The 24,011-nt window shown below is 40.6% G+C and overlaps 1 protein-coding gene across 2 annotated transcripts; it reads left to right on the forward strand.

Annotated features, from left to right (window-relative positions):
* The first annotated feature begins 396 nt into the window (after nt 1-396).
* Nucleotides 397-22,695, forward strand: LOC146309952 (ras-related protein Rab-37). 2 transcript variants are annotated; one of them, XM_084744819.1, is made up of 9 exons: nt 397-677; nt 5,537-5,647; nt 13,800-13,841; nt 15,298-15,364; nt 15,581-15,633; nt 16,032-16,097; nt 18,709-18,765; nt 18,845-18,921; nt 21,449-22,695. In XM_084744819.1, the coding sequence occupies exons 1-9, from the start codon at nt 525-527 to the stop codon at nt 21,552-21,554; spliced, it is 732 nt and encodes a 243-aa protein (XP_084600945.1). In that variant the 5' UTR covers nt 397-524; the 3' UTR covers nt 21,555-22,695. The 2 variants fall into 2 exon arrangements, with proteins under 2 accessions (XP_084600945.1, XP_084600944.1); XM_084744818.1 differs by lacking the exons at nt 397-677; nt 5,537-5,647 and adding exons at nt 8,742-9,358; nt 10,843-10,953.
* Nucleotides 22,696-24,011: the final 1,316 nt, after the last annotated feature.

Raw genomic sequence — 24,011 nt, forward strand, 5'->3', positions numbered from 1 at the left:
CATGTTGTGCAGCTCTAGATAGAATGAAGTCAGATAAAATAGGACTTCTAAAGTTTCTGTTCTCCTTGCTTCTGTAATATCAAATTTGGGGGGAAAAATCCTGTCTTAGACTCTTCCTTACTAACTTAAGATAGGACGTTCCTTGATACGGCCCCTGGACTATAAGTTTATAAGTTGTAAAGCAGATGATGGACATGTTTAGGAGAACCCAGCCCCGGCGTGCTGAATGTCTCTCTGTTGTCGCTTCCTTGTAGAAATTCCCTGACATGTTTTTACCTCATAAATACTGTAAACTACACCAAGTGGAATGCTTTCATTTAAATATTTAGTCCGGTTTGTGCATGCTTTAACCACAGGACTGCGGTAGTTTGACGTCTGATGTGGAGGATTTAAACCCAGGGCCTGCAGAGACGGAGGGGGCGGAGGTGATGACCGACCGAGAGGAAGTTGAAACATTTGGTTTATTTGCAGAAGCTCGTCTGCTTTGAATCAGTAAAGTACGAGCAAACCAGAGAAGAAAGAGGATGGAGGACACCGCTGAAGCACAGAGGCAGGAGGAGATGAGGCTGGTGTCCTCGGACAGTGCGTACGGGTCCTCTGCGGTGGACACGGACACAGAGGACGGACACACACCCACAGCCAACACCTGGCCTTATAATGAAGACCTGACGCATAAGGTGATTAACCTACTTATCTCTGCACTACTTTTCATTAGATTTGTCAACAGCTCTAAAAGATTTATTAAAGCTTTACAATAACCATCATCATAAATGGTAACTTGAAAGTTAAACAATTAATTAACATTTATTTTACTGTTGGCAAACGATGGGATTATAATAAATGCCTACTAGGAATGATATAATTTAGAATATTTCATCATGAGTTTTTAATAGTCCTTCATAAAATAGCTGATAGAAGGTTAGATTAAATAAATGTCCTGTACAGAGTTCAATCAACTTATTAAATTAAGTTCCTTGAAATATGATTAGCATATTAACAGACTTCCCAGCATGCATTGTTTTACAGTTAAATCTCTGTGACCCTTCGTCTTTATAGTTTGCAGAAAAAAGATATGATGAAAACTTGCTGTGTGTCTGATACACTTGAATGAAAACTCTATGAACCATGATGGTTAGTATTAAAATCAGTCCCTGCCCTGTTATAATTAAAACTTCATAAATCCACATATTGTCTTTGTGAAAATGTTGAAACAAAGTAGCTTCAACACTCCAACACTGTAAAAAGGAAAAGGAAAGGAAAAACTTTCAAGCCAATTTACTGCAATAGATTTTTGAAAAAGTTTTAGCAACTAATAATCTTAAATTTATTTGACTGGAAAAGTTTACTTCTTGAATCATTACAAAAGTACATCAACTTGTCTTTTCATATTCTATCAACTTAAACATTTTGAAGGCAACACAGACACTTTTTTCATTGAGTGTGTGATAGGAACTGTGCTTTCACACTGCAGTTATTTTGATTGGTTTATCCCTTTACAAGCTTCCAGGGCTTCAATAACTAAACTGTTCAATATTAGTGAAATATGTAGTGCATTGTGTGTGAGCCCAGAACAGGTTCCTGCTCAGTAATCACATTTCTGGTTATATTTGTTGTTTTGCCGAGCCACAGCCTGCCAGAAAATACACAGCAGACTACAGATGGCTCCAGTTTTTACAGGCTAAAATTGTCCAATAATTGGGCCCTAGTCCTTGAAATACCCCCAAAACTTTAAATAGTCCACCTCAATGAGAAATAATACAATAAATATTCTGTATAATAATAAATGATACAGTTCTAATAGTACACTGGAATATACCACAGTGTGTGACAAGAACGAATTTGGCGCACATGAAATGATGAGGTTTTCTAAATTCTGTTGCAAAACCGTTTAGTTCAATAATTATTCTTTATGTGAAGTTATCAGTTATCATCGTTATCAGCATTTAAAGAACAATTACATTGTCATCTCCTGGTTTAGTAAGATGAGAGCAAAGTCACTTCCTGCTCTGTCTTTCTGCTGAATCCACGCAGCGCTGCTCATATTTAAAGACAAAATCAGAATTTTCTTAAATGATCGGTTTCCATCACTAAACCTGGATTTACGATTTGTTTTGAATTGTGCAAGAGAGCTCTGCTTAATTTGAAATCTGGATTTACTCATTTTAAACCTAGTTTTGCTAAAGTCTGATTACAATAAATTAATCTTTGTCGGTGCGACCCAGTCTAAGTGAGTTAACTCACCGTCCATTGGATTTCACACTTAAATGACTGTTGAGTTTCCATTCATCAGTTTCATGGTAACTATCTCACTCATGGTGAATCCAAACATCTCTGAGAAATCTCATGTTGCCATGGAGATGTACTCAGCATCTCTGTGCCTGCTATAGGACCCTCACCCCCCCCCCCCCCCCCCCCCTCCATTTCCATCCATCCTTCCTTCCTCCATCCATACATTCACTTCCCCTGTGGGAAGAGATAAACTCGCTGCTGCTCTTTTCCTCCAGCAGCATTTGTTCTGAGAACGTTTACATGTCAGCATCAACATTTGATGAAGGAGGCATGAAATAGTAATATGTTGATTTCACAGTGACCAGCTAAACACTGCACAACTTCTCCTTCAAACAGTGAGTCATGCACGCAGCAGCCTGCCTCAGGTTTGTACTTGAGGGCCAATCTGTGCTTGTACCCACTCATGCTGTGGAGGAATGTCTGTGGTCGACCTCAGAAAACATTTCTCTCAATGCCTATTACTCAAAACTAAAACATCATCCTCCAGTCTGGATCCTGTAAGTTTTGTTTGAAAAGGTCACTGTCTTTTTAATGGATTTCTCGAGCTTTTTTTACTGTATTTGCTGCATAAGAAATGTTTTACTCAGCATTTTAGGGGGCTACATCTTCAAAGAGAGCTCTGCAAACATCCAACTTTAAAGAGCCAGATAGCTTCTGATTTTCATCCTGTGTATCTGCTCAAACTGTCGGGACATTATGTTCTTAATGGGAGCAAAGTCAAATGTGCAGAACTTGTGGATGTCAGTGATTAAAGTGAACGTACTGCGAGCTGCAGAGTGCTGCATGCTGTAATGCTGCGCCGTATGTGGGCTCTTTGAGACTGCAGATAAGAAGCAGGCAGCAGGGGCTGCCCTGCCGGAGGAGGGGGAGGGGGGTGAGAGATAAATGTCAACAGGCTGGGTATACCAGCAGCCTACAATGAGACGATAACCATGGCGACAGGGCCGATTGATGCCTGCTTCCAGCTATGTGGTGTCACATCAGCAGATCCCTGCTGGGGTGACAGACGACCATCAGCACCACCATAACCACCAAATATATCATCAACAATAAAATTATCTATCTTCTCCTGCTTCCTTTTAACTGGCTAATGTACTACTCACTTTAACTTTAAGGTGCCTGTAAGAACCATTAGTTTATAGGTAATAAGGCTGTTATAAGATGCTTAGTCTCGCATAGCCAGACCTCTGTCCACAGCACTCAGTGCCAGAGAAAGGCCTACCTGCCTTGTTTGCATTTCTTTGAACCAATCACAAACATGTTTGTTTGTTTTGGCGAAACATTTGCATGTCAGGAGGCGAGCTCTGGCATTAAAATGACTACATCACTGGTACCATAAGCTTGTTTACATTCATACCATTAGTGTCCCAGGTGCTAATTTGCTGTTTTCAGCATGTAGGTTGCATCTTGGAGGCTTTTGTTGTTTCCTGGGGCCTTTGAAAATGTATGTAGGATTTTGCTTAGCTTTTGTTCTTCCTTTTTTAAGATTTCTAGATTTAGATAGATTGCTAGCATTTATTATCAGTCAACTATACATTTATTAGCAATTAACTATGCATTTATTAGTAGTTAACTATACATGTATTAACAGTTAACTATGCATTTATTAGCAGTTAACTGTGATTTATTTGTAGTTAACTATGCATTCTGGGGGTAGCAACTCTAAATAGTGAACAATGCTTATTATGGTTAATATATAATAATTATCTGATATATTATAATCTGATGACCATTGGACAAAGCCATGGAGACCCAGTACAAAACTGCCTCTTCGACCCTAACAGCCGTCACACTGAGCTGTTGGGACAGCATGTCGAGTAACGTCTTTGGGGGAGGCACCTAGAGGCCCAGCAGGACCTTTGGGACAATTTCCATCACCACCTCCTGTGGGCTGAGCAGTTTGGTGCTTGGAGCCGTCTGCAGCTTCTCTGTCAGGCTCCTGCTGTACTCCTGAGCCAAATCAACAATCTCTGGATGATGGAAACAGGGAGTGATGTCCTTTCGAAACTTGAGCAGCCTTCTGGCCTCAAACTCAACGAGCCTCATGCAAGAACCACTCGGACTAACAGATTTGCTCTGAAGTGATGTGTACGAGTGATTTCAGAGAACTTATTGCATTCACATTTTATCATAGCAGTCATGTGCAGTCAGCCTGCCATTATTCGAAACAGTTTTTCACTAATGACTGAATATTATATTAGTTTGAAGACATTTTGAGTTTTAAAAGTAAATTACACTTCATTTAATTGTCAGCATTACCTTGTTTATAATTCAAATCATAATATAATTGTACATTTACACATAAAGCCTGTACATATGTCTCTGTGATGGAAACTTCCCCCTGACCCTCTGCCCCCGTTGCAGTCATCAGTTGCCTTGCTGTGAGAAGGCTTTTTATTTTCTTTGAAACCATTTTCATATTGAAACATTTCTTCTTTATTTCAGTGACCATTTCTTTACTTTACCAGATCCTTTAATTCCACTGCTGACGCTCCTAAAATGACAAAATTTTCTTTGTGCATCTCTGAAAGCAAAACTTTAAACTCAAAACTTGTAAAGTAAACTTTAATGCTATTTTCATGAATGAACATTTCCTGACATATGGAGCAGGAAGCGTAACCTTATATGGTATTATTGAAGCATTAATTATACTCACCTCCCCAGGCTTCACATTGTCATCAGCTGACAGTGTAGGACTCATTGACGCTTGTCAAAGTATAATGTTGCACTTGTGGTTCAGTGTCCCTGCAGCCTGCAGACGACCTGCCTGACCTTCAAGTATGTGGTGGAGGTTGCCCGGAGGAAACAACTTGGTTCAACCAAAGGTCATGTAGGCTATTGAATAGGGCTTCAACCTATTTAATATGATCTAGAATGACTCCAATTCGCTAAGTTGTTACAAATTGCTCCTTTAAGTAAAGTACTTGAGTTAATGTGGCTCTTTTCCACCATTTACCACCACCCTTATGGGTGTACGTACAAAAACTGGACATCAGCCTGAGATGTGAGCAGTCATCTCTGATACAGACACACAGTTTCAGGCCCAAACACACACATTCTCCTTCACATTGCCCTCCTTCCCTTCTGCGGGCATTAATCCAACCTCTAGCCGTCACATTATATCACAGCACACAGAGCTGTGCGCTGAGCAACAGATGAACATGTACAGAAGTCTACACTACATGCCGGCCTCAGGCGAGGATCCTGGGTAACGTGATGTTGCGTCTCTCTGTGCCTCTCTCTGCAGACGATCCTGGTGGGAGACAGCGGAGTGGGCAAGACCTCTCTGCTGGTTCAGTACGACCAGGGCAATTTCATTCCCGGGTCCTTCACTGCGACCGTGGGCATTGGTTTCACAGTGAGTCATCCACACACACACACACACACACACACACCCTCCTGCACATGCACACCCTGAATTTGTTTCGCACCCACCCATTTCTTTCCAGCTCATGTGTATTTTCTCTCCCCCCATTATGCTGTTGACTTCACCCGAGTGTCGTGCAGGATGTGTCACTGCGACGGGCTGTTTGTACTGAAGTGGTGACATGACAGCAGAGCAAATCTTCTCTGTTTCTCTGCTGTTTGTGTGTCAGTGAAGTGAATCAGTGTTGTTCTCCAGTGGGATGCATCTTCTCACTGCATTCATTACAATCCTTAACAGTGTGTGTGTGTGTGTGTGTGTGTGTGTGTGTGTGTGTGTGTGTGTGTGTGTGTGTGTGTTGTGTGTTGTGGATGAGGAGGTTGTTTGCATTATTATGCTTAATGATGCCACTGCTATGATTAAATTACTGTGAAGAAAGCACTACTAATGAATGTCATGGCGGCAGGCTGTTTGCTGCTGGATGTTTGCAACAAAGCTGTTCTAAACAAGAAGGATTTTATGCTTTGTGACATCATGTGAGGGGGGGCAAGTGGAGGCAAGAGGAGACAGTCAGGAAAGATGTATGGCTCATTTAATGTATGATTCTTAAGCTGTGGCGGTGATGACTTTGGTTTTGTGTCAGTGCCACATGAGCAGCGTAGAGGAGGCAGAAATGTGTAAGGAAAGTATAAAATTGGCTTTGCCATTTCGCATTAGCTTAAGTTTGTGGCAGCGCATGATTCAAGGTTCAGAAAGCCTGCAGGAAAATACACAACACAAACAAAATACGTCACTCTGCTGCATTAGTCTACTGGATTTAAAGTCAAGGGTGAGATAGTGCCTGCAAATATACTAATATATACTGATTTAAAGCTACTACAAGGAGTTTTTGACTGGTTATGAAACCGTCTCAATTTATTACTGATGCCACTTTACGACCTGCATAAGCAAACAAGGCCATCCACAAGAATCTTGGCCATTTCTGTATAGTTATTCTTAATGGCTGCCACCGGATCGGACATTCCTTGAAATCAGATTAAATGAGCCCGTGTTTACATTTTCCAAGTAAAGTCACAGTGAGTGGTAACTCAGCCAGTTAAAGGGAAGAAGAAGATGCTTTTTATTTACATAATTTTATTTTTGACATAACATTTTGTGATTATTTCTGTAGAAACACCACCACTTTTGTCCACAAGTGCCTCCAAAATCAACACAATATGAAAGATCCTTGTAGTAGCTTTAACTGCACACAAGGTGAAAATGTATCCAGTGGTTGTTGTGCTGCGTCTTGAGTATTTGCTGTTGTTGCTCAATCAGCTGAAATAAGTTTTCACCAATTACATTTAAACTTCTTGTGGAGTCATTTCACATGTGCTTCAGTCCACTGCAATTTTTTGGATTCAGACGATTTATTTCACACATTTGTTGCTAAATTTAACCATTATTTTTATCACTATGAAGAAGAATTGTTTTTAAAAATGGTCATACCTCCAAAATATCACATTCAGACACAAAAAACCTGAAGAACACCACAGAAAGGTTTATGCTGTAATTTGGTATCATAAATTTTAGACATTTGATCTGGGTTGCAACAGCGAGGTTGGTTTAACTTTAAATTATGCTGCACCAAACACTGAAATTAGCTTACAATTAAAAAATATTAAATTTAAACTTCTCCTTAACCCCAGTTTAGTTGTTTTACTTTAAATCTAGATTAAACTTAATGCTGTGGCACTACAACTGTGATCCAGCGTTAACTTTAAACTTACACTTGGAGAAGGTTTTGCTTTTAAAATAGCTGCCTTTTTGAGATTGATTGAGCAAAATAATTCTCAGCTGAGCCATCATGAATTAGCTAACTAGACTAACCAATATTTTAGCTTCTGTTAAGGAATACAGAGCAGCCAAAAATGAATGATTTTCCTTCCCCTCTGATACTGATACGTGCCAACCACACTCAGATTTATGTATTTATTTATTTAGTGTTATTTATTTTAATTTCTGGCAATCAAGCATGTCCATTAAAGTCTCATTTAATTTTTCATCACCAAACTCTGATTTACTTAAATAAGATTATGGGGACAACATCATCACACATGAATGCAATTGGGCTCCATTAAGTCACAAGAGACTCAGAGATCCAACATGTGCAATTCCAATACTGTTTAGGAACCCTGCATACACAAATACTGAAACAGAATAATAATAAAGCAGAGAGCTCCAAGAAAATAAAGCAGGTCTTTTTGACCCTATCCAGAATGAAGTCAGTCAACCATTCAGCTCCATCTCCACGCTGCCCGCAGCTGCACATTACACAGAGCGATGGGTTCATATGTTTGAACAAGAGATTACACGTCAGTTATATAACATAAGTGATCTCTGACCGTGTGTCATTCATTAGCCCTGTCACAGGAAGAGCGGAGACGTGCTTCCTCTCCGTTTGGACACTGGGGGGAGACAAACACTGCGGGAAAAGACTCCCTCTCAGACTAGAGTGGAAAATCGAGTCTCAGTGAAACCATTTTATGTATGACATGCTAATTAATCAGGAGATTGTGGATATTTCTAGGATCGAGTGTTGTTGACGAGGAGAGACTTGGATAATTGTTTGTTTGCCTGCTGTGAAGAGGGAGAATTGGCTGATGAAGAAGCTATTAAGGCACACTTTCATTATCATTATTTTAACATAATCTTGTCAGGGTTTTTCTAAGATATTCTTAAAAGGAACGCATGGAAACAAGAGTTGCGCAAATATTCCCCCTTTTACGCACAGATTCCCTTTAATTAAAAACAGTGTATATATATTTTTAGAAGGAAACATTTTGTATTTAAACTAATATATGACAGTTCAGCCTCTTGAGGGCCATTACAGAAGTCTTAATTTAAGGTAAGGAGAGAGAATATATTTTTCCTTAAGTTAGGAGACGAACATGAACTTAGGAAATGTTCATTTGTAATGTATTTTTTTCCTAAATCAGGTCCTAATCACGGTCACCGAACAGTTCAGATATGATGTGTTAGTAAGTTTTTGGTTTGTGGCTCTCTGTGCTCTGACCATCTTCATGATCGAGCACCACCTGTGGCGGGTGAGTCAGCCACCAGCGCAGATTGACCCCCGCAGCCGTGTTAGGGACAATGTCAGGCTGAAAGACAGACTGGTGAGAGAAAACGGTGTAGTTGGATCTGCCGACGTCCTCACACTCTCTGTTAATCATCTGCCCACGCCAGGACGCGCCGCTCCGCTCCGCAAAATCAGAGAAATGTTTCCGCCTGTTTGTCATCACCGCTTTCCTCACCGCTCCGTGTAGACGCAGACTGCCGCCGCTGCTCCTGCTGATTGTTTTTCAAGTTTTTCGCCGTCGCTTCTGTGTTTTGACAGCGCCATATCAAGGTGTGATTTTCCTCGGGGAGCGCCCGGTGATCGTTTCGCGGCCACACGCAGCAGTAATGCGAGCAGCGGGGCTGGAGGCTGGCGGAGACCGGGACTGAGCCGCGGAGGAGATCTCACACGCACCGTGCGCGTCTTTCTTGGACACATCTCGGAGATAACTGTGGTTCGGCTCTCTCAGCCCGCGCTCTTCTCCTGGAATTGCGATGTCTACAAGAAAGACATCGTTGACGGACAAGCAGACTAAAAACGGAACGTCAAAATATGTGTTGGAGAGATGCGCTTCTATTAACGAGTATTATGATATTGCCTTCAAGGTGTGTATCTCCGTGTTGTCATGTTTTGTTTCTCTTTGCTGGTGGAACAGGTGTCCACATTTTACTGTAGATTTTGACACAGAAAACATCTGGGTGTACCTGCAGCAACAACATGAATATTGATTCTCACATTCACATCTGCATAAGTGAAAGCCATTAACTACCCAGTCTGGCTTCATGCGTGTTAAACAGGCCATGTTGAGTGTTTGCACACGGGCGACAGAGCAGACACCAAGTCATCGACCTGATGCTTTCATTTGGATTACTAAAGAAGCCCCTCTGAGCCTGTAAGTCTCTCGAGGTTTCTTTGTCCGCCCTTTCTGTAATGCAAATATTTGCTGAGGGTGTACTTGTTGCTCCTTGCAAACCCTCACATTAAACAGGCCTGTTCATAAAAGCTGCACAGACACTCCTGTGACTGTTACACAGACAAAAGGAGAACTTCAATTCAAGTTTAATTGCATCACTATCTTATAGGCTTCATTGTATGTTTCTGCAGGTATGACTCATTGTGAGAACAGGTTTTGCTGATTGTACACCCTGTTGTTGTAATTGCGTTGATTAGTTCTGGAGGTGGATGCACACTGAAAAGCCATGAGAGTAAAATGACAGAGCTGGCTCCAGCATCTTGAATCTCCTTCTCCAGCACCAGCAGAGCGTCACATGTTAGTGGCAGCTTAGTCAACAGTGATGGCAGCACTAACTGTAGAGCACTGGAGTTGTTTTTTATGTTAACCAGCTGACACATCAGCAGAATTACACATATTGTTATCTGACTCAAACAGCATGATTCCAGTTGTGAAATACTGACTCCATTGCGAAACAATTAATGCAACACATCCCTCAGCTTTAACTGACCCTTCCTAAGTCCCTCCCCTTTTTGCTCCAATAAGTTGAACAAACTTGGTATCCGGTGGTCAAATTTCTCCTTTCCTGTTACCTGTATGTGTTAGGCTGGTCTATGTCGAAAAGAATTTTAAAAGATGTATGTATATAATAATCATCTTAAGTTAGATAATGTTGGCAAAATGCTAATGACATCACCCATTTTTACATCACATTTTTCGGCTTGAGTAACGTTTTACAAATATAAAAACCCCATGGAACAAAATTCATCATAGTAAGAGTCTCAGCTGACCTTGTTTTCAGTTCGAGGTGTCATGTCAACAGTTTTACAGACGCCTTTCATAATGGTGTCCTGTGAGAGAAAATGCTTTTTGATACGGTGGGGAATTTTTTACTTCAATACCATGAGTAGCCGCTGGGAAAATGCCCAAGTCTATGCATCATCATCATCTAAGTACATCTAGGTACATCTAAGTACAGGAAACAGGAAAGGAGAAATTTGAGCAAGGTTCCAAAAGGGGCGGGGCTTAAGAATAGTCAGTTTCCTCTGTCGGAGGATTGTAATTCTTTCCCTGGTATCATGTACAGGCTGTCAGTAATCTGTTGTCCCTCTTCTCTGGTGGTGGGTTTTGCTCTAGGTGATGCTGCTGGGAGACTCGTCCGTGGGGAAGACGTGCGTCTTGGTGCGCTTTAAAGACGGCGCATTTCTGGGAGGCAACTTTATAGCCACCGTTGGAATAGACTTTAGGGTGAGAGCGATGCTGTCGACTCACAGAATGACTCATAACATTCTCAGTATGTCTGTGTGAGCTATTAATGCTTTTTCCTCTTGTGTTACATTCTTGTTACTCGTATGAGGAAGCGTTTAGCATCTGAAAAACAACCTAATGATATTTACAAAGCAACAGGAGATGCACTTGTTAGACTGTCATCAGTCCAATTATCACTTTATTTCCACGCAGAACACTTCATCATTCTGCGATGATAGCACCAAATGTAAAAATCCTCTCACCAATCAGTCAAGTTCACAGACCACTTGTGCTGCGAGGCGCTGTGGATGGCTTCATAAATGTCTTGGCAGATGCCTGCCCACGTCCCTGTCTCCTGGAAAGATTGGCTGCAGCTCAGCTCGGTCCTGGAGGAGCTGCTACCTCATCACATATACCTCACACAAACGCACACACAAACACACAGACAGTGAAGTTGGAGCAGATTTCTACTGTATATCTCGCTCTGCTAGGATGAACATAAAAATAGGCTGTTTGGAGCGAATGGTCTGTGTCCCCCTCAACCGCCCGTTTCCCTTCAATCAAAGCAAAACACTCACGTTAATGGCAAGTCAAGTATGTGTGATTTGGGGAGGAAACTGTGTTGCATTAGCCGGAGCGATGCGTTTCCTCCTTTGGATGGAGGTGTGCACATTAGAGAGCACAACGGATGTCTGACAGATAGAGCTATAGGCATTCAGAGGCATGATGAGAAGCAGCATCCTGCCCACACTCAAGTACTGCCACCAGGATCCATTCATAAAATGCATAAGAAAGGGAGCTGACACTGTTTTACAACTGTAAAACATGAGGGGTTTAGTGTCTATTCATTCAGAAGAATGGTGTTAATGTAAGCAGTTGTCTTTTGTTTTCCTGCTCGTGTTGATGAAAAGGGGCAAAGCTGCTTAGAAACAGAGTCATGTGAGAGAAACAGTTGAGTCAATATGCTGAGGTTGTCCTCTGCGCATGGATAGGCAGGCAGGCTGTTGTGGCAGCTTGTAACATGGCCAGTCTATTTTCGGCATGCTTCCTTGTAGCAGTTACTCAGCATGCAGGCTCCTCTCACGTCATAATTGGGGGAAAAATGGAAACCCATGGCAACTAATGCAGGGGTTGAACCATGTCCATTCTGCCAAGGCAGAGGATTCAGCAGGTGGCAGCTCTAGCTGCCAGTGACGGCTTTGCACACGTCGCAGAGGTTCCTTTGTCACCGTGGAGCTCTCTCTGCATTTCTTTGGGTGCATGTTTGTGCTTTTGTGTGTTCACAGGAAAGGCTTGTTTTTGATGACCTGTCACTGATATGAAATAATGAAGTGACTGAGGAAATGCTGCACAACATTTTCTAGTCGCACTTCCGTCATTGCAGCCACTCTCTGTTTGGTGGTTTTTGCAGTGCGAGGTTGAAACACGGTTGTGACCCGGCTTATTGCTGCAGCAGGTCATGGCAACATTTAAGAAACACTCCCAAAATATCTGCCAGTGCGTGGGAGAATCTGTGTTTCTGTTGCTGCATGTTGGAGCATGCATGTTGAAATACTGCATGTGACCTTAACCTTTGCTTCTGCTTCACTCTTTAAAGCTACCACAGGAAGTTTTTAACTGCTTATGAAACCGTTTCAGTTTAATACTGATGCCTCTATATGGCCTATAAGCTAATGAGAAGATTAGCCGTTTCTTGAGAATTGGGGCAAATAATGTCCCGAAAATAAACTCTAAAAATAATTAATACCAGCACTCTTATTTGGTTTGCTTTAATTTTTTGGATTTCGAAACTTGCCTTGTGCCATAAACACCCTTATCCCAGACAAGAATTCACAACTTCAGATGATGCAAAAAATTGTTAAAAGTTTTCAAAATCTAAAACTAACAATGCCTACTGATAACACGGGTATAAAAAGATGCTGTCATGGTCATCAGAAACGATTTTCTTATGAGAATGTTGACCTTTTAAAGGTGTGTTGCCCATGTCATTTCCTGGTTTAAATTCATTAATACTTTTACTATCAGATGTGCCTCACTATAACAAGTCAGCTCTGTAGCCCTTCTAAATCAAAGATAAATAAGATTTATGGTATAAAAATTATTATTGTGTATTTTGATTAGCATTAAGAGAACACTGAGCAACTTTACAAAATAAAATGGCCTCTCAGTACGACTATGCTGTGAAATGCTGGGAAATTAACATTTTGTCAACTCTGAAAGACGCCAGCTTCATCAAATATTCCATCTGACAGAGCTGATGTCTATATTTAATAAAATATAGATAATTCATAGATAATTGTTACTTTTGACATTATACTTTGTTGTTATTACGGTGGAAACACTACTGCTTTTTAATACAGGGGCCTCCAAAATCAACAAACAATAACTATAATAAAACTCCTTGTAGTAGCTTTAATTATCTCAGGATTTTTTGCTAGTTTCGTGCTTTAAACATGTTCATCTGTCACAACATTTAGACTGCTTTAGCTGGGGCGCCTACACTATTTTAGGTCGATCTTCCCTCCACAGGAAATAAGAGGACACCCCTACTGGGCTGCAGGAAATTAACGGGGGAGTCAGTTGTTATGCTGCCAGCCGTCTTTCTCACTTTTGTGTAATTAAGTCTAATCCCAGGACCTTGTTGTGTGGGTGTTGCAAATTACTTTCTCTGCCAGCATTCAAAGCCATTTTTAGTTGTCTTGTTTCTTTTGCCACATGCTGAGTCTCCAAGCTTTTTTAGTCTGCCGTCATGTTTGTCATTCATTTCTGTGCCGTTCTCACAACGCTCCAGTCTCTAAAGCATATGGTGGATTGTCAGTATCTCATGGCTCCTCTCGTTTCTGCAGAATAAAGTGGTGGATGTCGACAACCTGAAAGTCAAACTCCAGGTGAGAGCATGCACCTTTTCTCCAGACTTGTGTACTCTTTGTTTCAGCTCTCTTGTCTGGTAGACCATGTCGAATCAGAAATAAACTGAAGAGTAATTTACAAATTACAGTTGACCCAAATATGCTTTCCACTCATTGTCATTGTTTTATATTGTCAATCAAAGTATCTGTATTGTGTGCGTGTAAGGGACTCTAGAGAGTTACTGACAACAGCGAGCTGTTAATCTAATACACATACCAGTCTATCATCACAACCTGTTCATTCAACAGTGAGTGGGAGGTGTCACATTAGATTCCTTTGCTAGCTCAAGTAAATCCTTACTCTTTTTTTGCCTTGCATGTTCCTGGTATATGATAAAATCTCCCCATTAGCTCTACGACCATCATGAGTTTATTAGATATTAGAGATTTTTAGATAGATGCAACCTAAAAACTGGAAACTAGAAAAAGTTAAAGGAATATCAGAATTGATGTATTTCAAGTACAGGCAACAGATAACTAGAAGGTATAAGAAGTGGATGTAGCATTAGCAGCTAGCCGTTTCACTGAATTATTTTTTAATAGGGATGTACAATATGTCTGAGTAGAAGTTCATATAACCTGGAGTTTATGCACACAACAAAGAGCTGTTCTGACTCTCCAAATGTTACGATATTTGTCAGCTATAATTTTATCACAATAATAAATAGTAAAAACTTACTATTATTGGTTGATAATTTATTGGCCCTGAGATTATGCCTGCAACTAAATTTCTACTGTAGTTACTGCATTTTGGTTTAGGCATTACTATGGTAGTCTCTGCTTCAGGCTCACAGGTTGTGCAGGATGACTAGTTATGCTATTTTTATTCTCTATAAAAAGATTTAGATCCTTCCATACTCATGTGGGATAAAAAACATTCATTAGCAAGATGTTCGTCAAATTATGTGTTTCAATTAGGCTACAGGAAACAGCTATGTGGTAATTTTGAAAAAATAAAATAAATAAATAAATAAACACTGTTTTGTTAAGTAAAGTTTAAATAGCAAAAATTTCTGTCTACTGGCTTTGCGAGGATGTCAGTTTTATCTCTGGCAAGCTAGGCTAGCCTCCACTGCCAGATTTAGCTTCTACCTCATTTAAGTGGGGCAACAAACTAAATTACTAAGATGTTAGTTCATTATAATTGATGTATTTCATTCACAGAAAACAACTAGAGGCTACAAAATTAAATTTAGCTTTAGCGGCTAGCTGTGTCTAACTTATGGGATCAACAAGCTTGAACTAACAAAATTAGACTCTCTTGATTATACTGTTTGGTTTGTTTTTTTTTTAGCTGTTTTAATATGTACAATGGCAGTATAATGGTATGTTTCTGCTTTAGTCTTTGGCTGTGTAGGACTTGCTGCACAGGACTGTTCAGGATGTTCAGTTTTCCCACGTTAGCTGCTGTGTAATTATGTGGTTTGATGTGCAGATCTGGGATACAGCCGGCCAAGAGAGATTCCGCAGCGTAACACACGCCTACTACAGAGATGCCCAGGGTAACCTTTGCTTTTTATATTTTACTTCCTCATGCTCTGTGTGTGTTTTGTGTGTGGGAAGGGGCGGTGAAGGTAAGGGAGCAACCTGGCGGAGATCTGCACTTTTTATTAGTGTGCATGGAAAGTACGTGTAGGTGTTGATGCGTGTGTTACATAAAATTGTGTGCAGAAAACAATAAAGGTGCAACCAAGCGGCTTCTCTGTTTTCTTTTACAGCGTTACTTCTGCTATATGATATCACCAGCAAGCCATCATTTGACAATATCAGGGTAAGATGTCTCAAATTACTTTCCCCTCCTACTTTGTCTCTGCTCTCTCTTCATTTTAACTTCCTAAACCCTCTCAAGCTGAATGCTTTACTCTGTCTATTTACATGCAAAGTACTATGAAGAGCGCCAACATTTTCTCACAGCCCTCGTTGGAAATGACATGATGTTATCGTCTGCCTCGCTACACACAGTTCCCAGTTTCAGTAATGAAAAGCAGTAAAAGTGTTCAAGGATAAGAGTGAGTCAGTCCCGCCATGATTGATTGGAGGATGGTAATAATACATGGCTCAGGAGGAGAGGGAAAACGCAGCCTTTAAGTGGTGGTGTTTGTTTTGTTTACAGACCGATCTCTCCTCCTCCCCTTCTCCTCTATCTGTCTATCTTTTGTACTGTTAAAGGCCTGGCTGACTGAAATACATGAGTATGCCCAGAAGGATGTGGTCATCATGTTGCTCGGCAACAAGGTGAGCAAAGCTTCCTTTTTGCATTACATAAAAAAGATCTGGAGGATAACTGGTCGCTTAGCACAATTTTAACACACTCTTATCACACTCAGACATGTGAATGCTTAAAAGGCGGAAAGTGCCTCCACAGTGCAGCACATGCATGAATGCAAGCTCTCACTCGCTTATTCTAACATTAAACCATTCTTGAGAATTGGGACAAAACCCTTTAAAAATTGTTAGTACCAACTTTGTAATTCCAATTTGATTTTTATTTGTTTATTTAACCCTTATTTAGCCAGAGAAACCCACTGAAACCAAGGTCTCATTTTTAATGTTGCCCTGGCTGCATACAATAGATTACAAAATCACAGAACAATATAAAACATTCATAAAAATGAAAAAAAAAGTAAAACATTAATACATGAACACCCGCAATTAATAGCAGCATATTGATCAATAATTTCAGTTAAAGGACAAAAACATTCACATCCTTCAACATCAAATGCATGGAACAAGTCTTTGAATGTGCCAAAGGGGATGAAGACATTTAACTTCTCCTGAAGTTTATCCCAGGTGCTACATACACAGAAGTTAAAAGCACCTTTTCCCAGTTCGGTTTTGGCCAAAAAACATGATCTGTTTCTAAAAAAGAACCCAAGTTTCATCCTTAAACTTTTAGCTAGCTCATCAGTGTGAGATTTAAAGGAGAGGTTTTCATCAATAATTACTCCAAGATGCTTATATGAGGACACTCTTTCAATTTCAGTGTCATCTAAAGTGCAAATTTTGAAATTAATGTCCTCCAATAAGCGAGATCTCGGAAATTACATACATTTTGTTTTTGCTGCATTTAAAATGAGTTTAAGTTCAAGAAATGAGTGCTGGAGTGAATCAAAAGCAGTCTGTAAAATAGATAAGGCTCCTTTCCATGTGGATGAATAATGCAGAGTATCATCAGCATAAAAGTCTACCTTATCAAAAGAGGCAATGTTAATATACAGTGTGAAAAGTAAAGGCCCTTGTGTTACACCTTTAGTGAACTTTAATGAAATATTATATGAAATATATCTAATTCATGGAACAAATTGGTTCGCTTAAAGTTTTTTTTAATTTCTTAACTTGCTAAACTTGTGCTAGAAAACATCCTCGTCCCAGACAAGAATCCACAACTTCAAATAATTTAAAATATATTGAAAGCCTTCAAAATCTAAAACTTAAGCTATTATATTACTCCTATATTTATGCTATATTTAGAACATTTTCCCTGCTTTACTTTGCTGTTTTTTCTGGCTAATCACAGCCACAAAACTCCACTGAAAAACACAGTCATTTTCCCTCGCAGGACACAGGAGCTGCTGCTCGACCGCTGTCTCCATCCACGGCAAGTAACGTTGGTTCAGACCAAAACAAACGTGTTGAAAGTCGCACCGAAGTCAAATAGTAACACAAACTAACTAACAAATACAAACTCCAAACTACAACTCCTGTGTCCTGCGAGGTAAAAAGTTTCTGTCCACGGAGTCTGGTGGTTGTGAAAAGAGCAGAGGTCGCAGCTTCAGTTTACCACTAGGAAACGCTGCCTGGCAACAATGTAAAACAGCAAACATGCTCTAAATAAAGAAAACACTTAAACCCATAGTGATTGTTTTAGGCGGTCCTTTGTTTAGATGGTAAAATCCTTTTTGCCGCAGCCTGCGTCTACAGCGGTCCATGACAGTGCATCATTTAACTTCTGTGTTTGGACCAGGTTTTCTAATAGATAGGAACTTTTATTTTCACTCAGATCTTTGTGGATGCTTCACGAGAAACTTTACTTTGATATCATATATGCATTTTCACTATTTCATGCCAAGTTTGTAGAAGCTTTAATAAAAAAAAATGTAGTCACAGGAGGTTGGCAATTACAAGGTTTAATAACCAAGAGTTTGAAGAGTAAAAATCAAAACTCTCTCAAAATACGGTTTTGTCCCAGTTGTCAAGAATGACTGATTCACAACTGAAACGCAGTCTTAATCATGCTTGTATGTCTTCACTGATTTATATTTTTAATGTGCACACTTGAAAAGAGTGTCCCTGCGGTGGAAATAAAGTTGATCCATTTACAGGAGTCCTCATAAACACATCAGTTTCTCACCCATCGCCCTGCCTTTGATCATTATGACTGAGCAAAACAAGCCACAAAACTAATCAGTCACTTCAAGGCTTCCTTGCACGAAACCATTTCCTCCACAATGCTGCCGGTGATGAAAACAGAAATCTTCATGTCTCATTGCAACCAGCAGTCAACACTAATATAGCAGTAAGCGCCCTCTGGTGGCACAGAGAGGACTCACCCCTCTCCAGGGTCATAGATGTCACTCAGCAGCAGCTCAGATCATTTGCTGTGGAAGCAGCAGGACTGGCGGCACCATACCGTGGGAGTGCTGCTCCTTCTGCTGGAGGTGGAGTTTCTGACATCTCATCAGTCTGAAGGAGCTCTGGCTCAGCAGCTGGCGGCAGGGCTGCCAGATAAGAGGGCGTGCGGGCTGGCATGATGGTGCATCACTGTAGCTAATGGCGTGGTGAATCTGTAACCCTTCCCCTCTGTCGTGATTACTTGTTTTCTCTTCCCGCTGCTGCTTTCTTACAGTCAGACATGGCTGCAGAGAGGGTCGTGAAGAAGGAGGATGGAGAGAAGCTGGCGAAGGTAAAGTATGACGGCTCCATGGGGTCATATTCTCACCATCAGACACTCCACCTGCTCTTATAATGTGTTTCCATTTCAGGAATATGGTGTACCGTTTATGGAGACGAGTGCAAAGACAGGAGCCAATGTGGAGCTGGCCTTTCTCGCTATAGCAAAGTAAGTCTCAAAGCTGCACTAATCAATATTTTTAGATTAGCGAGGAAAGAAATGACTAAGTGCACCGGAAAAGGAGCAAAGGTGGGAAGTAACTTAGTGCAAATACTTTGGTAGTGTACTTAAAGCGACAGTTCACCCCAAATTAAAAATGCATGTTTCATTCATTCATTCATTCATTTTCTGTAACCGCTTATTCCGTAAGGGTCGCGGGCTGCTGGAGCCTATCCCAGCTGACATTGGGCGAGAGGCGGGGTTCACCCTGGACAAGTCACCAGTTCATCACAGGGCTGACACATAGACAGACAACCACTCACACTCAAATTCACACCTACAGGCAATTTAGAGTCACCAATTAACCTAGCACCAGAATCTGCCGGAGTTACTTTCTGTTCTACTAGAAAGAAAGTAGTTCCTTCATGAAACTGATCACAACAAAGTCATGACTTCTGGAAAGAGACTTCTTGTTGAGTTTTTTAAATATATTTTTTTGGTGCTTTGAGCACCACAAGCCCATTACAGTCCTGTTATATTGGAAAGAAAGCAGACATCTCTATGGCTGATATCTCCAAAACCCTGCAACTCATACCAAAACATTCTAGATGGATAAATAGCACTATGGGCTTGAGGAAAAATGTGTATTTTGGATTTTTGGGTGAACTGTTCCCTTCAACAATGACATATTGGTTTGATGTCTGGGTGTCCACATACTTTTGGCCATATAATGTGTATTTCAGAACATTTTATTTCTAGTTTCTCAGGGTAGAATCCCCTGAAGGATGCAGGTGTGAAGTTTTATTTTTACAGACACGATCGGTTAATCACCTCACAGGCCTCACAGCACTTTTGTTCATGTTTTGGTGACAGATGCCAGAGAGAAATGACAGGTGGAAAGTCTGTCGAGCAGACTTTTCTCTACACTCCCACCGCCCTCCTAAATGACAGAAAACCAAGAATAAAGAAAATTAAACAAATTCACTTGGGGATAATACAGAGAGGTTATTTGTACTTTTCTCATTTCCAGAGTCGTCAAGTTATCCCCAAAACAAATATGTTATGCTTCAAAAACTACATTTTCTTTTAAGGAGTCCTCTGCAGTGAGAAAATTAATGTTTCTTCAAATCGTATTTGTGAAAATGCACTGCTCTCTGTTTGTAGTAGAAAGGACAAAACAAAATACACCGAAATCCACTTTCAGTGTAGTGTGGGTTGTTTGTGGAGTAATAAACCCTGAGGTACCACATAAAGGGTTTGTATTTTAATCTGCTTCATGCATATCACTGACATCTTGTTATAGGCGAGTATTTTTATATTTTTCTTCAACTTGGCATTGACACTCATACACCTCCCTCTCATTCCCGCAACTAATACACTCTAATGGTTTTTAGCTAATTTGTTGTTTGTTCCTGTTGACTCGTTAAAATGGGATTGTGCGTGTTTGAGGCTCCCTGTGGCTCTCATAGACTGTTTAATTTCTGCTTTACACTGATATCCTTGTGTGAACACATTTCCCATTGAATGGCAGGAAATATGAAAGAGATTGTTGTTATTATTATTCCCTGAGGGTTTGGCTTCCATGTGCGTGTGTGAGTGATCAACGGAGTATGGCGCTAATCTCAAACACCACTGGACTGATCAGCCTATTTTTTTTTGTGCACATTCATGAGTGAATGCTGAAGGACTGCTGTGATTCACAATTTTTTGAAAAATATTTTTTATGGCTCCACACCAGCGACAGCCACAGGCATTATGTTTTCAGGTCATTCCATTCTTGTGAATGGAATATTTGAGGGAATTTCGTCAAACTTGATACAAAAGACCACTTGGACTCAGGCGTGAACTGATTAGATTTTGGTGGTCAGAAGTTAAAGGTCACAGTGACCTTATGTCTGTCCAGTTCTCATGAAGGTGATATCTCAGGGATGCTTGGAGGGATTTTTTTCAAACTTGGGGGCAGTAATTCTGTTTATTGATTGCTCTGTTTTATACGACCATTTACAGCTGACCTCTCACTCTTCTTAACTGGCCACTAGGGGGCACAAGTGATCAACACCTGCCTTAGTTTAAATCTTGTTTCAGCTAGAGATACATACAGTGTGTGGGGATCATGTCAATGTTGGTGGAACTTTGCAAATCTCTGCTGGTTGGCAGCTGTGGTGGCATTGCAGTAGGTGCTTCACCATCTGTTGCCTGGCAGGGACCTGCACTCTACTGAGTGCGCTCTTCTAGTTTAGTCTAAAGAAGGACAGTTTGCACAACGTGTTCCCAGAGCTTTGGAAGAAATTAATGTAAGTGATTTGCTATCTTCGTGCGATGAGTATTTTAAGTGCAAGTTAGATTAAATGATTCATGCCAGAGGCATTTTGATGAAATCTCGGTACAGAGAGATGTTTCTCTCCCTCGCTTGCTCTTGCTCTTTTTATTTCTCTTCCTTTCTCATTTTCTTGATTTGCTCACCCTGTCTGTGCTGCATCCCACACATCCATCCACCCCCTCTGTATCTAACTTCCTGTATCTCTCTCGCCATCAGGGAGCTGAAGCACAGAGCGACGCAGCAGCCCAACGAGCCCAAGTTCCAGATACACGACTACATCGAGTCTCAGAAGCAGAAGTCTGGCTGCTGTGGCCTCATGTAGCTGATCCTGACTGCCAGGCAGAGAGAGACACACAGAAAGAGAGACAGAGAGAGAGAGGGAGGGTGGGAGGTAAAAATGTTTGCTCTCTTACAAAAAAAAGCCAATCCCAGCACCAAACCTGAGAAGCGGATGTCCTCGTCTTCTCCACTGAGCTTTTAACTGAATGGAAGTGAATCTGGATTGGCAGGCATCCCTTATCTGAAATGTGAATTTAAATCTCTTTTATGTCATGTGTAGAAATGTTTGTGATCTTTGTGGTGACAGTTGTATCAAACTACAAGTCAGGAGTTACAATCTGAAATGCTATATCCATCTGCAGGGAGAAAAATTTACATATTTATCAATCCGCTCTGCACAGCTGCAAACCGAGGGTCAGGCGACAGGCGGGAAAATGACTGACCACCGCTCAGTGGAGCGTGAACAGCGACACAGAGCTGGTAGTCAGAGCTAACCAGCTATGAGAAGCTATTGCCAGAATCTCTGTGTCTCTGCTGGAGAGACATCAAGTCTGTTGGAGCTTTGACTGTCACTAGAAGCATTTATAGCCCTTTGAGAGAGTCAGTGTGAGGGTACCTGTGCTGCAGTTGAGCTAATGGCTTTAAGACGAGAGACTCTCTGGTTGTAGCCATGCTGTACACAGGAAATGTCTGTCAGCCCTAAATATCTTGTTGAACTCTGATTATAGCACAGTTGTGTTGAGGTTGGGGTCCAATTTTTTGTTAGAAATGAAGGGAACCAAGTTGTTCTTGGTGAGAGCTGTTCTTTTTATTGCTGCACTCAAATTTCACTAAGCTGACGTGCTAGATGGTTTGTTACACACACTCTCAGAAATAAGGGTTCTTAAGGGTTCTGAAGAGCTGAGGTTCTACCGAGAATCATTTGCTTCTGAAGAACCGGCTTCTGTGTAAGACTAAGGGTTCCATTAAGAAAATTTTATCCAAAAAACCCTTTTTTGAAGAAAGAGTTTTTCAAAGATTGTTGAAATCCTTGAAGAAGTCTCTTATCAAAACTTTGCCAAGGGTTCTTTGCACCATAATATAAAAGGGTGAGTTCTAGATAAGACCCTTGAAATATTAAAGACTTCTCCGGAGACTACCCTAGGTGGGTTGTAAAAAAGTTCCGGGTAGAAACCCCTGGGTGCGCTCTTACCCTTAGAAGGTGGAATGGTTCTAGATAATTCCTCCAGATAAGGTTCTGAGTGGAACCAGATCAGAGTTAAACCTCTCTAGGCATAACCTTTTATGTTGGGTTCAAACTGTCTCAGAGTGTTCTTACCTACCAGGAACCAAAAAGCGCTTTCCTATGGGAACAAGCCGAGGAACTCTTTATGCTTTTAGTTAGCACCTTTATTTCTAAGAGTGCAGAACCATTCCAGAAGTCACCCTTGGAGGCAGTTCCGAAAAAGGGCCGGCACTTTCAAAGAAAAAAATCCTTGGCAGGTGATTGGCTGAACCATCTGTCTATCAGGGGCTTCAACCAATCAGATCAATAAACCGTATGTTGTAGTATGAGAGTGGAGCCAGTTGGTAAATCATCAAACTCTTGCTGAAGCCAGTCAGGAGAAGAGCAAAAACATCTCTTCCATGGAGAAAAGCTTTCAGTTAAGTGTTGCATGAATTGCATTCAAGGTACAACATGTTTAACACAGAGGCTAAATTTAAATTAGTTAATTCACAGACAAAGCAAAGCGACATGGCGTCACCTTGTGTAATGTTCACAGTGCATATCATCGGCATCAGGTATGACAGTACAAGTAGTTTAGGGCTGCAAAACCTAGATGTCTAAGTTTGAATGTGATCTAAATCTTACCCTATCATTATTACAGCAATTATTTTGCAGATAAACTTAGTAATCCCCGCCACTTAAAAAAAACACTGACAAAAGAACGATAAAAGGAACAGAGCCATAAGATTTGCCATAATATGCCATGGGAGAAAAAAAAATGACAAACTAAGACGTTGGTCTGCAAGTGTTCTGGTTTTTATAATGTGGTTCAACGTATTTAATGGACCCCAGACTCTCACTTATTTGATTACTGAGCAGTGACAGAATTGGGATAAATGTAACCTTCAGATCTACATATATATAAGGTAATTTTGAACAGAAAAGTATTTTTTCAATGTGTCTTTTGTAACATCGCTGTAAGACAAAAAAGTTGAGAATGCTCAACATTTCACGGCAACTGCCTTCAGTAGGTTTTTGAGATTTGAATCAAACTCAAGTTATTCTCAAATTTTGAACTAAAATAAATAGTTGGCCCAACTTAAAAAAAAAACTTGAATGTTTGAGTTTAAGAAACCCAAAAAAATGTTTTTTACAAAAATTGTTCACAGTGAGCTGTGAACCCGAGTTTTGAGTCATTATTTGGGTGCTTGAAAATTAAATTAAATTAAATTAACCATTTATCACTTTCACTTAAATGAGTTTAATCAATATGTTTTTTTTGGGATTCAAGTT

Source organism: Lutjanus erythropterus, chromosome 19 (assembly GCF_056507025.1).
Source record: "Lutjanus erythropterus isolate fLutEry1 chromosome 19, fLutEry1.hap2, whole genome shotgun sequence".
Taxonomy (NCBI): Eukaryota; Metazoa; Chordata; class Actinopteri; order Lutjaniformes; family Lutjanidae; genus Lutjanus; species Lutjanus erythropterus.